We start from the raw sequence: 14,662 nt of genomic DNA, 5'->3' as shown, positions 1-14,662 counted from the left end.
TGAGCACAGCCCGGCACGAAGCAGGCTCCGTAAATGTACTTATAGAGAGCAGGGCACTGGGAGCGGGGGACTGGCCAAGGCTTGATCCAAGCTGGAGTCTAATGGTGCAGAGCTGTAATCGTCACCTCTCTAATGGGCGTGTTCACACGGTGTAGCAGCTGACCCATTGATGATGACACAGACACCCGTCTGGAGCCCTGCCAGTCGCCAAGTATAAGCCTGTGAATCCCACTCAACCTTTCACTCCCAGGCCCCCGCACTCCCTGAGGGTATGACAGACTTCCATAAACTTCCATTGGTAATGTGGTCCCTAAGCAAACACAAGGGGCGGGGAGGGAGTGGACTGAAGGCTATGGAGTCCAAGCCCAGCTGGAGGCTGCTTCTCCCTCTGGCCAGCAACAAAGGGCTGTTATTAACCAGAACAAAGGTCTTTGCATCTGGAGGGGCAAATTCACTTTATATTCAGTGACCACGAGGTCAGGGACCCAGGGCTGGAGCTGGAAGCTGGCACCCCAGTGGAGACAAAGACCGTCTCTGAGTCACTTGTTTCTCATCTCAGAAACAGGGGATATAATACCCTGATCTCATCAACGTGATCATGAGGACACATTTACCAACAGCATAAATAATACTGGCTGGGAATATTTGAACTATTTGAAGTACACAATATGCATCACCACACTCAATTTTCTGAGCTGCTCTTTGAACAGAATTGTCCTATTTTACAGATGAAGAAACTGAGGCTCAGAAGGCTAGGTGTTTTGCCACTCACACAGCTGGAAGTGCTGAAACTAGGAACCTATCACGTGGCAAAGCTATAGGCTTTACTATAATTTGAAAATACTTCATAGACACTACAATGCCATACAAATTAACTATTGGATTATTCTTGCATCCACACCGCAGGAAGGATACATCCTGTCCACATTTCCCAACAACAGTCTCTTGTGGAAAATTCTATTTTCAAAATGGCCAGTGATTCCCACTGGCCAGTGGTCCTCAGAATAGGACCCCGAGCTTCTACTGCAGGGGGCACAGGTTTGATCCCTGGACAGGGAACTAAGATCCCACATGCCACAATGTGACCCTCCCCCACAAAGAAAATCCAAAATGGCCATCATTGAAGAGGAATGCTTTTTTCTTTTCAGACATCCCTGGAAGTTCTCCATCTTCAAGTAAAAAAAAAAAAAAAAAAAATTCACAACCTTTGGACACAGGCATCATTTTTATAGCTGATCTACCTCCAACCCTATGTATCTAGGACCACACACTTTCTACAGCATGATGTCACTGAATTTCTTATGCCAACCTGGGGGAGGTGCCCTGGCTTTCTTCAGGGACCTGAGGCCCAGAGAGATGGCAGCTTGCCCAAGGCTTTGATGCCAAGACAGACTCCTGGTTCTACTGCTTCTTAGAAAGGCAGGTAGCATCACCTCTCCTAGCCTTGGATTTCTCGTTTGAGAGGACAAGAATGTCTCATGAATGTCAGATGTTCTCTTGAGCTGATCGTTTAAGCCGTGTGTGGGCTCCTTGATGACCATTTGCCTGGGAGGCAGGGGCATGTCTCAGATACTGGGGTGCCCCCATCTAGGAAGCTCTAGAATCTATTAGCCACTGGAGCCAGATTTCAGCAAGTAGGTGGTTACTTAGGTGGGAGGACGGCCAGATAATTACAGGAGACATGGAGGCAGGGGAAGGTATAACAATGCTGCCCTTCCAGGTTAAGAACAAAGTTAGCCTCTTTGAAGCTTTAGAGCATTCCATCTGAAGAATGAATGAATGAATGGGCAGAGACAGGCACATCTAGAGAGCATCTTCAGGTCCCAATTTCCCTGGCAGCTCTTTCCACAGGACACCAACTCCTACACCAAAGGGCACAAACATTCCCAGAATGTGGGCACAGGCCAAAAGGCACTAAAACCACCACCACCTCCCTCACGAGCTTGCCAAAAACCTAGCCCGACTGGATGGGTGCTGGCTTCCCTTCAGGGTTTTTCTTCCCTCAAAGAATCGTGGGAACTCTAGGAAAGAAGGGACCTTCTGGGTCATCTGGTCCAGGCAACCTGCCAGTTGCTGTGGGAATCAGTTCTGTTTGATACCTTGTATGGGGTCCCTCTCTGGGTGGGACCCTGGGCTGGGGCCCAAGGCTCTGGAGACGATGAAGGTTTGCAGACTTGCTTCCTGCCTGCAAGAGCTTTCCCTCCCTCCTCCAACCGGCACGTGTCTCCTAAGTGTCCAGCCTACTACATCCCTGTCATTATCCCATCCTCCTCCCTAAGGATTTACCTGCATAGTCTCTGACCCTTTCCCTCCACCATTAGACTGTGACCTTCATGAGCAAAGGGACCTCATCTCTCTCCTTTACCACTGAGTCCCCAGGTTCTAGCACAGAGCCTGACTCACAGTGGATGCTTAATAAAAATCTGTTAAATTAATGAACGCAAGCATCAATTGTGAATAAATGAATTTGGTGCTGAGGATACAGGCAACACTGGCTCACCCATCAGGCAGATCAAAGTAAATATTTAGCACACCACCAACACAGGGGCACCAAAATTGAGAAAAAGATCTAAGGAATTTAAGCATTTAATATTATTTTCTTTAGACATGATTTTTTTTTCACAACTGAAAAAGTTAGCAAAAAGTATTGAGATGTTGACCACACACCGCTGGCTGCTGCTGTTTAGTCACTAAGTCATGTCTGATTCTTTGCAACCCCATGGACTGTAACCCACCCGGCTTCTCTGTCCATGACATTTCCCAGGCAAGAATACTGGAGTGGGTTAGCCAGTGATCAAACCCGTGTCTCCTGCATTGGCAGGCAGATTCTTTACCACTGAGCCACCTGGGGGGCCCCTGACCATATATTACATCCTTTTCTATTTCAGGTACTTTACATAAGCCAACCCTATTAGACACGTGCATATACACTCAGTTTGATGTTACCAATAAGACAATGCAGACAACAATTTCAGGGTTTCTTAGACTTATTTCCACTCATGTCTATGTGTGTGACATTGTTTTTATTTTGGATGCTAACTGGGGCTAGGCATCTGGATAATCTGCCCAATAACTGGCCAGCTGCCAAAGGTTCTTAATGCAGGGGCTCATGGTCCAGGGGGTCTGGTCAAAGCTGCTATGACATCTCCACCAAGTGCTCAAAAACCTCCGATGCCAGGGACTCATCATGGCCCTACTTCTGGCAAGGCCACCCACCCACCCATCGAGCCATTCACTCACTCACTCACTCAAAAAGATTTACTGAGCAATTGCTATGTGACATGCACTGTTCGAGGACTAGGACGCAGCCTTGAAGATGACTTTAAAAACTCTCCCTGCCTCTGGAGGAAACAGACAATAAAATTTATTAAGTGTATGTCAAATGGTGATAGATGAATGGAGAAAAATAAAGATGGGCAAGGTAGAGATAGACAGAGAAGAGCAAGTACAAAGGGCCTGGTGGTCCAGTGGTTAAGAATCTGCCTTTCAATGCAAGTGGACACAGGTTGATCCTGGTTGGGGAACTAAGATTTCACGTGCCATTGGGCAACCAAGTCTGTGTGCTGCAATGAAAGATCTTGCATGATGCAATGAAGATCCTGCATGCTGCAACTAAGACCCAACACAGCCAAATAAATACATAAACATTAAAAAAAAAAAAAAAAAAAAAGTTTACAAGGGCCCTGGGGCAGGACCGTGGCTAGTAATTTCAAGGAACAAGAAAGGAGGCCAATGTAGCTGAAGGAGAGTCTGCAAAAAGAGAGGAATGGGGTAGGAGGTTGGGGAAAAACAAGTTTGGCCACATAGGGCCTATGGGGAATGGTGTTACCATACTTGGGTGAAGGTAGGAACTGAGGGGGATTCTGAGCAGAAGAATGACATCATCTGACTCAGATTTAACAGAAGAATGACATCATCTGACTCAGGATCTCTCTGAGCAGCCCTGTGGCTATTTTTGTCCTTGAGCTACACAGGTCAGTCTGGCTGTATCCCATGGCAGAACATCACGTATCAGGTCACATTGTCCTGCAGTGATGGAAATGTTCTATAATTGTACCGTTTGATATGGTAACCACGAGTGGCCACTGCATAACTGAAATGTGGCTGGTGAGACTAAGGAAATGAATTTTTAATTTTATCAGACTTTATTCAATTTACACTTTACAGCCACATATAGCTAGTATCTGGGCTTCCCTTGTGGCTCAGCTGGTAAAGAATCCACCCTCAATGTGGAAGACCTGTGTTCAATCCCTGGGCTGGGAAGATCCCCTGGAGAAGGGAAAGGCCAACCCACTCCAGTATTCTGGCCTGGAGAATTTCATGAACTGTATAGTCCATGGGGTTGCAAAGAGTCGGACATGACTGAGTGACTTTCACTTCACTTCACTTCATAGCTAGTAGCTACCGTATTGAACAACACAGAGGGGCCTCGTTCATAGGAGTCCAGAGTCTAGTCCGAGAGGGGAGGAGCCAGGGCCTTGAGAGCTTCCTCCGTCTGCCAGACTTGAGAACTGCAGGGCAGGGAGGACCTGCATGAGTCACACCACTGGGCACCTGGGTGGGGCACCTGGGGAATGACTGGGTCCAAGGCTTTATGACCAGACAAGCAAAAAGCCTTCAGGAGCAGTGACTAACTGCTCAGGGCAATCGGAGTCATGCAGGCCCCAGAACCCAGGTCTCCTGGTTTCCAAGCTTGTAGAGCATCCAGTGGGCTGTCCACAGAGCAGTTACTGTGATCCTGTCTGTCTAAGGAGGTGACAAGACCACCTGGTGGTTAAGTGCACTGGCTCCATAGCCTGCTGCCTGGATTCTAACCCCAGCTCCACTTGCTACCTGTGTGACCTGGCAAGTTTCTTGACCATTCCATGCCTCAGTTTTCCCACCTGTAAAATAGGGGCAGCAGTTCCCACCTCACATAGCCATCTTAAGGATTAAATGGCTATTGTATGTCAAGTGCTTAGAAAAGAGGACAGCAAACCTTTTCTGTAAAGAACCAGATAGTAAATACTATTCACCACACAGTTTCTGCTACAACTATTCAATCTGCCACTGCAGCAGCCATAATCCATAAATGAATGTGCATGACTGTTTTCTAATGAAACTTCATAAAAACAGGTGGTGGTTCAGACTAGGCCCATGGGTTGCAGGAGACTCAGGTTCAATTCCTGGGTCAGGAAGATCCTCTAGAGATGGAAATGGCAACCTACTCCAGTGTTCTTGCCTGGGAAATCCCATGGACAGAGAACATCGACGGGCTACAGTTCATGGGGTCGCAGAGTCAGAAATGACTTAGCAACTAAACAACACAACAACAGTAGTTTGCAGACCCCGAGCTGAGAGCAGTGCCCAGCATACTGTGCTATGTACTTGAAGCCAGGACTCTGGTTATTTACTGATGAATTTAACGTAATCTGCAGTTGGGGGAGGAGGTCTTCTTGCTAAGGATTCCCTATGTGGAATTTATCTTCCTTGGCTAGGACCTCTCCAAAAATGATTTCCAACATTCCTGGAAGTGACAATAACCACATTCGCCTTTACTGAGCATTTACCACGTGCCATGATTATGTCAAACCCTTGACATAGTTATCTCCTGTGACCCTCCGGATGGGCTTTTCTTACATTTTGCTCTCATTTTGCAATACAGAAAGTTCAGAGAAGACAAGAGCTTTGTCCAAGGCTGACTTAAGGTCTGAACCATGAGGGCAAAGACCTCAGCATGTCTTACTCACCCTTATACCCCTGGTGATTAGCATGGGGTTGGCTAAAAAAACATGTCACAGATACACAGATACAGCAGCTCTAGATTTGCAGCATTAACTTCCTTCTGCTTCAGTAGCTTGCCAAGTAACTTCTCAGGGCCTCAGTTTCCAGGGAGGTAAAATGGGCAAATAATACCACCTACTCGATGGCATCACCGACTCAATGGCATCACCGACTCGATGGACATGAGTTTGAGCAAGCTCCGGGAGTTGCTGATGGACAGGGAGGCCTGGCGTGCTGAAGTCCATGGTGTTGCAAAGAGTCAGATACGACTGAGCGACTCAACTGAAACTGAATACCACCTACGTTGAGTGGCTGTAAGGAATTCCAGAAAGTTATACATGCGAGTCCCAAATTCAACTGCTAAGGGAGTCTGCCAGACCTTCAGGAACTGGCTCTAGCTTGCTGCGCTCATCCCATCTCCTCTCCAAGCTCCAGCCCGAGGCCTCCTCAGATGCACGCAGGTCCTTCCCACCTCTGCCCTCTGCTCCCCTCACTGCCCCTCTTGAACGCTCTTCCCACCTGTTCTTCCCACTCACCTGCACTGGCTCCTCCGAATCCCTGGACCTCAGCTCAGTGGTCCCTCCTGGAGAGTCAGCAGGCAGCCGCTCTCCTCTCTATACCATCACCTGTTTATCTTCTTCTCAGCAGCTATGCTTAGCTGTCTCTGATCCTATTTCCCTCTGTTTAGGGTCTCCCCTGTTGGATTAGAAGCTTCATGAAAGCACGTCCCTCGCCCGCCTCTTTCATCACTGGGCTCACGCCTGGTACATGCTTTTGGCTCAGAATCAGTTTCTGGCCTCCTCCTGGGAGGAGGGTGGGGGCGGCCCCACAGAAGGACTGGGTGGTCCCACAGCCAAACAATGCTCCTTTTAAAAGCAGCCAGACTGCAACAAAGTTTACAGCACTGAAAAGTCATTTCCCCCTTTTATACCTTAAATTCTTTACTTCCTGCAAAAAACAAACCAAAAAAAGCCACTGAGGGCGGCCTTTGGGCCTAATCTGGGCCTGAGCTGCTGGGCAGACGGAGCTCTCGGCCTCTCCTAGACAGAGGCGGGAAAAATCACTCAGGTCAGATGGCTGGCTCACCAGAGAACCAACCACTTCAGTCTGTGTCCAGACCTGAACAAGAGTCCTCAGACCCAGGACACCTTTGAGGAGTGACCTGGATGAATGGACCTAGCAGATAAAGTAAAAACATAAAACCAGAAAAACCACTACAGGTCAAATGGTTACTTGTCTTCAAATTTCATACAATCTGTCAGACTAAAATAGCCCACAAAATAGCTGTTTAACTACATAAGTGTCTATCAGGTAATGCTAGAACACCTGTAGTCATCAAACCTTATAATAAGGGGCTAGAAAAGGCCCTAATAAGCGTAATGATAACATGCTAATAATCAAACCAAGAGCTACCATTCAACCCCATTTGACAAGCTTATCTCATTAAATCCTTTCAGTGACACTAGCAGACCAGGGTATGAAGCCATTTTGGAATTAGAGGTGTGATGGTTGTTTCATATTTTGAATGCACTACAAGGTGCTAAATTGCACACTTCAAATTGGGTGATTTTGTTACATGAATTATACCTCCATCCTCCCCTAAAGAAGGCACTGCATGCATGCTAGCTGAAGGACTCCTGACTGGAACAGCATGTAGTTACCCTACACATACTGCACACCTCATTTACTGGCTGGTATGGAGTCGGACATGACTGAGCGACTGAACCGAACGGAATGAAGTCCTGATGGGCTGGAACAGTCTCTCTGGGCACATGTGGTTAGAGTAATTCTGAGTCATGAGAGAGGAAAGGGGAAGGAGCCTTTATGGCTTATTGTAATTTTAGAGGGTCTAAAATATTTGGGAAAAGCTTCTGAGATAGACTTTATGGGACACTGTCTAAACTTCATGGAACAGAGGGAATTTCATAACATGGCCTAAGACTCTACAGGCCAACCATCCTTTTTCGTTTCGATTATCCCAGAATCATAGTGTCCACTAAAATAAGGGACGCCCAAACAAACCACTATATATACAACTGACTACCAACAAGGATGTAAAATGTGAAGACTCTGGATGTTTGTCATCTTGTAGGAACACAAAGGGACTTCCCAGGTGACCTTAGTGGTAAAGAATCTACCTGCAATGCAGGAGATGTGGGTTTGATCCCTGAGCCAGGAAGATCCTCTGGAGGAGGAAATGGCAACCCAGGCCAGTATTCCTGCCTGGGAAATCCCATGGACAGAGGAGCCTGGCAGGTTACAGTCCATGGGGTTGCAGAGAGTCAGACACAACTGAAGAACTGAACACAGGGGAACAGAGACATCATAACAACAGTTAATGCTTACATGGTCACAGCAGTCAGTCCCCAGAATGCACTCCCTCCCCCCAGGAAGAGTACAATATTCTCCTCCCAACATTCATGCCTTTAAACAGGCCCCACTCACACTGAACAGGGCTGACCCATGGGAACAAAACAAGTAACAGAGTGATTTCTAAGACCAGCTCGTATAAGACACCACAGCTTCCACCTTGCTCTCTCTTGGATCATCTGCTCTGGAAGAAGCCAGCCACTGTGTCTCGAGGACACTTAAGACAGCCCTCTGTGAGGTCCACATGGAGAGGAACTGAGGCCTCCTGTCAACAGCCAGTGTCCGCCCATCCACGTGAGAAAGTCATCCTGGAAGGGATCCGTCAGCCCCAGGCAAGCGTTCAGATGACTGAATGGCTACACTGGCTGACCCCACGACTGCAACTTCACAAGAGACTCCGGGCCAGGAAAGCTGAGACAGGTCATTTCCCAATTCCTGACCCACAGAAACTGGGAGATACGTGATTATTATTGTTTTAAGCTTCTAAACGTAGGGATAATTTGTTACACAGCATAGATAAATGATATAAGTACTTATTTATGTAAATTATCTGAATCCTTGAAATGACTCCTGAAGTAGGTTTTATCATTATTTAATCCATAAGGAAACTGAGGCACCAAGCACTTACGTGCCTTTCTCAAGGACAAAACCAGTAAACAGGAAAAAGAGGATGGGCATCTGGGAGTCCAAAGTCTAGACTCAAAACCAACTACACTACAGCTCCCATTGTGGCTGCAGGTATGAGGCAGGAGATGGGCCCTAGGCTAGGCATTTACAACTAGCCTCCTGTTCAACCTCCTGGCATAAGAAGATGAGCTCCAGTCCCGTTTATATCTCCCAAAGCAAGAGACAATCAGGCTCCAGGACTACCTATTTATGACTAGACTCCTGTCTATATTTCGAGATCTACACCTTGATATAGAAAGCAGCAACTGGAATAGGGTTAATAACCAGACATTAGTCATTTTTGTGGCAGGGACAGAGTGAGATTAAATGCTTTAAAGGGTCATATATTTCCCATCCCTGGGGCAAGGGAGACATTGGGGGTCAAAAAGGAGGAGACATCACCCCATAATATGTGATGCTAAGGGTGTCACATAGGCCTCTGGGCTGAAATCCATCTTGGAAAAAAGTTGCAGACCTATGTAGGGGAGGTCTATATAATGACTTAACCACCTCTTTTCTGCATTCCTCCTCACTAGGGGGGATGTCCAAACCCTTTCTCTATGGGTGTGCATCTCTGCTTTTCTTCCATCTTAACTAAACCATTTCTCTCTGTTCTCTCCCTCTTGTGGTTGTGATGTATCTCTAATATTAAACATTATACCTGCATTTACAGTTTTTGCCTCTGTGAGAAAAGAATTTCCCCTGGGGGCAAAGATCCAGGGAAAAACAGCTTTTAGCCTCTAGCCCTTGCAGGTCTGGTGGCGGCTAGGATTCCTGGTATTCATCCAGGCTACCCAGGTTCAATTCCTGGGCAGAGAATTAAGATCATGCTTCATGCTACCACTCACTGCTGCCTCAGAGAAATCAGGTACAGCCCATCATTCATTTATTCAATGAATGTTCAGCAGGTACCATGTGCCGGATGCTGTTCTACATCCCAGAGGAACAAGAAAAAGCCTCTGCTTCTCATATCACCCACAGTCTAGAAGGGACAAGAGCTAAATAAATGAGGAAATGTTCAAACCAGATGACTTCAGATGGTGCTAAGTGCTTTTGAAGGCATAAGCAAGGTAACTGGTCAGGGTAAGAGGGATGGGCCACTTCTGCAGACAACAAGACTCCAGAGGTCTGTCTCTCTGATGTGACAAATGAGCAGAGACCTGGCAGGAAGCAGAAAGAGGTGCCATATGAAGATCAAAGAGAAATGTACTCCAGGCAAAGAGCAGCAGAAGTAAAGGTCCTGAGGCAGACATGACATTGATATGCTGGAGGAATGACAAGGCAGTCAGCGTAACTGGAGTGAGATGGGCTAAGGTAAGGCTGGAGGTGATGAGAGCCTGCAGAGGTGTGCTAGGGTCCTTGTTGGAGGCCGTAAATTTATTCTCAGAGCAGTGGGAAGCCACTGTAAAGTTTTAATTAAGAAAGGAAGTACTGTTGTTTAGTCACTAAGTGAAAGTTAAGTGAAAGTGTTAGTTGCTCGGTCATGTCTGACTCTGCAGCCCCATGGACAGTAGCCCATCAAGCTCCTCTGCCCATGGAATTCTCCAGACAAGAATAGTGGAGTGGGTAGCCATTCCCTTCTCCAGGGGATCTTCCAGACCCAGGGATCAAAACTGGGTCTCCTGCATTGCAGGCAGATTCTTTACTGTCCAAGCCACTAGGGAAGCCCTGTTTAGCCACCAAGTTGTATCCAGCTCTTTTGCGACCCCATGGACTGTAGACCAATAGGCTCCTCTGTCCATGGGATTTCCCAGGCAGGAATACTGGAGTGAGTTGTCATTCCCTTCTCCAGGGGACCTTCAAGACCCAAGGATCAAACCCTGGTCTTGTGCACTGGCAGGCGAATTCTTTACCACTGAGCTGATCAAGTATATTGTTTATTCAACTATAAGAAAGAAAGAAAGAATGCCATTTGCAGCCACACATATGGACCTAGAGATCATCATACTAAGTGAGGTAAGTCAGAAAAAGAAAGACAAATACCATACAATATAACTTATATGTAGAATCTAAAATACGACACAAATAAACTTACCTATGAAACAGAAACAGATTCACAGACATTGAGAACAGACTTGGGGCTGCCAAAGGGAAAGAGTTTGGGGGAAGGATGGATTGGGAGTTTGGGATTAGCAGATGCAAAATATTATATACAGAACGGATAAACAACAGGATCCTTCTGTATAATACAGGAAACTATATTCAATGTAATAAACCATGAGAAAAAAATAAGGCAAGCATTGTGATCTGTTTTATCATTAAGAAGGATACACATTTCCCATTTCTATAAACCAGATGCCCCTTTGTCTCCTGCCTCCCTCCAGCTGTCCTCCCATGATGCTCATACAGTGCGTCATGGTTTACAAAGTGCAACAAAGTTATAAACACAGTCCCTTCTGAGTCCCCCACTCCTGCTTGTGGGTACAAGGTCATAAAATATCATCTGTCCAAGCTAAGGGAAAATGAAAGTTGCTCAGTCGTGTCTGACTCTTTGCGACCCCTCGGACTATACAGTCCATGGAATTCTCTAGGCCAGAATACTGGAGTGGGTAGCTTTTCCCTTCTCCAGGGGAATCTTGGACTACACAGTCCATGGGATTCTCCAGGCCAGAACGCTGGAGTGGGTAGCTGTTCCCTTCTCCAGGGGATCTTCCCAACCCAGGAATCGAACCGTGGTCTCCTGCATTGCAGGCAGAGGGAGGAATCTTTTAATCAGAGGCTAGTTATAATACTCATGAAAAGATGCTTAGAGACCCCCGTGAACACCCAGCAAAGATATAAAAAAGATGAATCTCATGCCTTCTGTATGGGAAACCAGTGTTGGCATCTTAAATGTGATGAATTGTGACAAAATAAGAGCAATAAAAAATCAAGTGGAAAGTACTTGAATAGCTATTACTGAAAGGCTGAAATTGAGCTCATAACAACACTATTAATAATGCATTATGTTTAGACGTGAGTCTGAGTGAACTCCAGGAGTTGGTGATGGACAGGGAGGCCTGGCGTGCTTCAATTCATGGGGTCGCAAAGACTCAGACACGACTGAGCAACTGAACTGAACTGAACTGGACTGATGTTATATATATATGCCTCAGTCGTGTCTGACTCTCTGCGACCCCATGGACTGTATCCCGCCAGGCTTCTCTGTCCATGGGATTCTCCAGGCAAGAATACTGGAGTGGATTGCTGTTCCCTTCTCCAAAGGATCTTCCCAACCCAGGGAGCGAACATTGATCTCCTTCATTTCAGATTCTTAACCATTTGAGCTACAGGGAAGTCATTATAATGCATTAGAAAATGATTAACGTCAATTCCAGGCTGACTTCTTTATTCTGATTCCTGAGCAAGTTCCCAGAGTTTGGGTCTCTCAAGGTGTTTTTCCCTTTTTTTTTCTTCTAAATGTTGAGATCAATCCAATTAGAAGGGTCCAATGCCCAAATGCAGCAGCAGCAATGCCCAAATCTACACATATATTTTACTGTAAATCCTTGTAACAAAATCTCTGTTCTCAAACTAAAAGAGAAAAAACGCTGCAGATAAAACTTCACAGTGGGGTCTTGCATTTTGTTAAGGGCAAATATACAAATGCTGGAAGGAAGCCTGCTGGGTGCTCAAAACGTCACTGTCTTGTCTGAGTAGCAGTTCTACACATTTATGCAAAAATTCACAGAGCTATACACTTTCTTAACTTTTACCTAAGGGAAAAAGGAAAAGCATATAATACGTGGCTGGCTACCACTGATCGTGTCTTTCTTGTATCAAGCACTGCGCTAGGCACTTCACACATTTTTGTCTCAACCAATCCTACCAACAGCTTACTCCCATTTTACTGAAGGAAGCTGAGGTTCAGAGAGGGTAAGTCACTTACCAAAGATCACACAGCGATCAACAGCCCAGGGAGAATTCAGTTCTAAGCCCATCTAATGGTAAAGCCTCATGTGTTTGGGAGGCAGTCACCTCGTATTCCAGTACTCTTGCCTGGAAAGTCCAATGGACGGAGGAGCCTGGTGGGCTGCTGTCCATGGGGTCGCTAAGAGTTGGACACGACTGAGCGACTTCCCTTTCACTTTTCACTTTCATGCATTGGAGAAGGAAATGGCAACCCACTCCAGTGTTCTTGCCTGGAGAATCCCAGGGACAGTGGAGCCTGGTGGGCTGCCGTCTATGGCGTCACACAGAGTCGGACACTACTGAAGCGACTTAGCAGCAGCACCTCGTATTAGAATGTGAGGACTAGCTGGGCTCTCATAATCTTTTCATTTAATTTATAGGATGATTTTGAGGCTAGCTGGTGGCTCCTCGACCAGCTCTGGGAAGACAAACTCACAGCGATCGGTACTCCCATTCCAGTGCTCCTTTTGGCAGAGAGGTCTCTAAATGGGGTGAGGATGAGTTGGAGGAGCGAGAGCAGGAATAAGAAAGATCCGCTTTCCTCCAAGCCGGGAGGTGGGGAGGGGACCCGGCCCGCGCGGAGCTCCCAGCACCGCGCGCCCGGGTGCCCGCGTGCCCGCCCGCCGCCTGGCGCCCGGTCCCCGCCGCCCTACCTTGGTGGATGAAGGGCTGCCTGCTGGGCCTGCCGGGCGGGAGCGCACTGATACTGGATTCGCTCATGACTGCGCCCCGCGCCCCCGAGAGACCGCCAGAGACCCGCTCCGGCAGCTGTCGCCGCCTCCCGGCCTTCCCTCCGGGAGCCGGGATTCCAGGTTCCGGCGCCGACGTCATAGAGGCGGGGGCGGGGCGCCGGCGCCCTTCCCACGCCCGCCGCGCGGGACCCCGGGAGCCGCGCAGAGCAGGGTCGCGAGGTACCCGCCAGGATCCGACGGAGGGTGCAGCCCCGCGGCGTCCAGGACCTGGAATGGGAGACGCGGGTGGAGAGCCGGAAGAACCGGGAACGGGCTCCATCCAGCGGCCGCGATAAAGGGCTAACTCCCGGATTTTTAAAAGTGTAATAAAAATAACCAGGACTCAGAACAAGTGTATCTAGTAAGTTACTGTTTGGGTACAAAAAAAAAAAAAAAAAAGAAACGTAGAAGAAGGAATATCTTTGTACATATTTATAAACACATAAGATGACTCTCGAGTGGGGAGCTGGGAGGCTGGGTGAGAAAGGTTCAAGGAAAGATTTTTCAGTTTACCTCGTTTATCTTTGAACCTTATCCACGTTTCCTCTCTGCCTCTATCCGTGGATAGTTTAAAAGATAAAATGAAAACGAATTACGAAATATAAATGCCAAATAAAGAAATGTAATCGCATATGCAGAGTTCCGAAGAATAGCAAGGAGAGATTAAAAGAGCCTTCCTCAGTAATCGTTGCAAAGAAATACAGGAAAACAATAGAATGGGAAAGACTAAAGATTGCTTCAAGAAAATTGGAGATACCAAGAGAATATTTCAGGCAAAAATGCGCACAATAAAAGACAGAAGTGGTATGGACCTAACAGAAGCAGAAGATATTAAGAAGAGGTGGCAAGAATACACGGAAGAACTATACAAAAAAGATCTTCATGATCCAGATAACCACAATGGTGTGATCACTCACCTAGAGCCAGACATCCTGGAATGTGAAGTCAAGTGGGCCTTAGGCAGCATCATTAGGAACAAAGCTAGTGGAGGTGATGGAATTCCAGTTGAGCTATTTCAAATCCTAAAAGATGATGCTGTGAAAGTGCTACACTCAATATGCCAGCAAATTTGGAACACTCAGCAGTGGTCACAGGACTGGAAAAGGTCAGTTTTCATTCCAATTCCAGAGAAAGGCAATGCCAAAGATTGTTCAGACTACCGCACAACCGCACTCATCTCACATGCTAGCAAAGTAATGCTCAAAATTCTCCAAGCCAGGCTTCAACAGCATGCGAACCGA

At 47.0% G+C, this 14,662-nt stretch overlaps 1 protein-coding gene across 2 annotated transcripts in view; it reads right to left on the bottom strand.

Moving 5' to 3' along the window:
* TMC7 (transmembrane channel like 7) overlaps positions 1-13,643 on the bottom strand; it is a 57,102-nt gene extending 43,459 nt beyond the window's left edge. For both annotated transcript variants that reach the window (XM_070362484.1, XM_070362486.1), the window contains exon 1: positions 13,344-13,643. In XM_070362484.1, coding sequence (XP_070218585.1) covers positions 13,344-13,521 — 178 coding nt within the window. In that variant the 5' untranslated portion in view covers positions 13,522-13,643. The remainder of the gene's footprint in view (positions 1-13,343) is intronic.
* Between the last annotated feature and the right edge of the window lie 1,019 nt (positions 13,644-14,662).

The sequence above is a fragment of the Bos mutus genome, chromosome 25 (assembly GCF_027580195.1).
Source record: "Bos mutus isolate GX-2022 chromosome 25, NWIPB_WYAK_1.1, whole genome shotgun sequence".
Classification (NCBI taxonomy): domain Eukaryota; kingdom Metazoa; phylum Chordata; class Mammalia; order Artiodactyla; family Bovidae; genus Bos; species Bos mutus.
The sequence above is the reverse complement of the archived record's forward strand: the minus strand, read 5'-3'. Positions and strand labels throughout refer to the sequence as shown.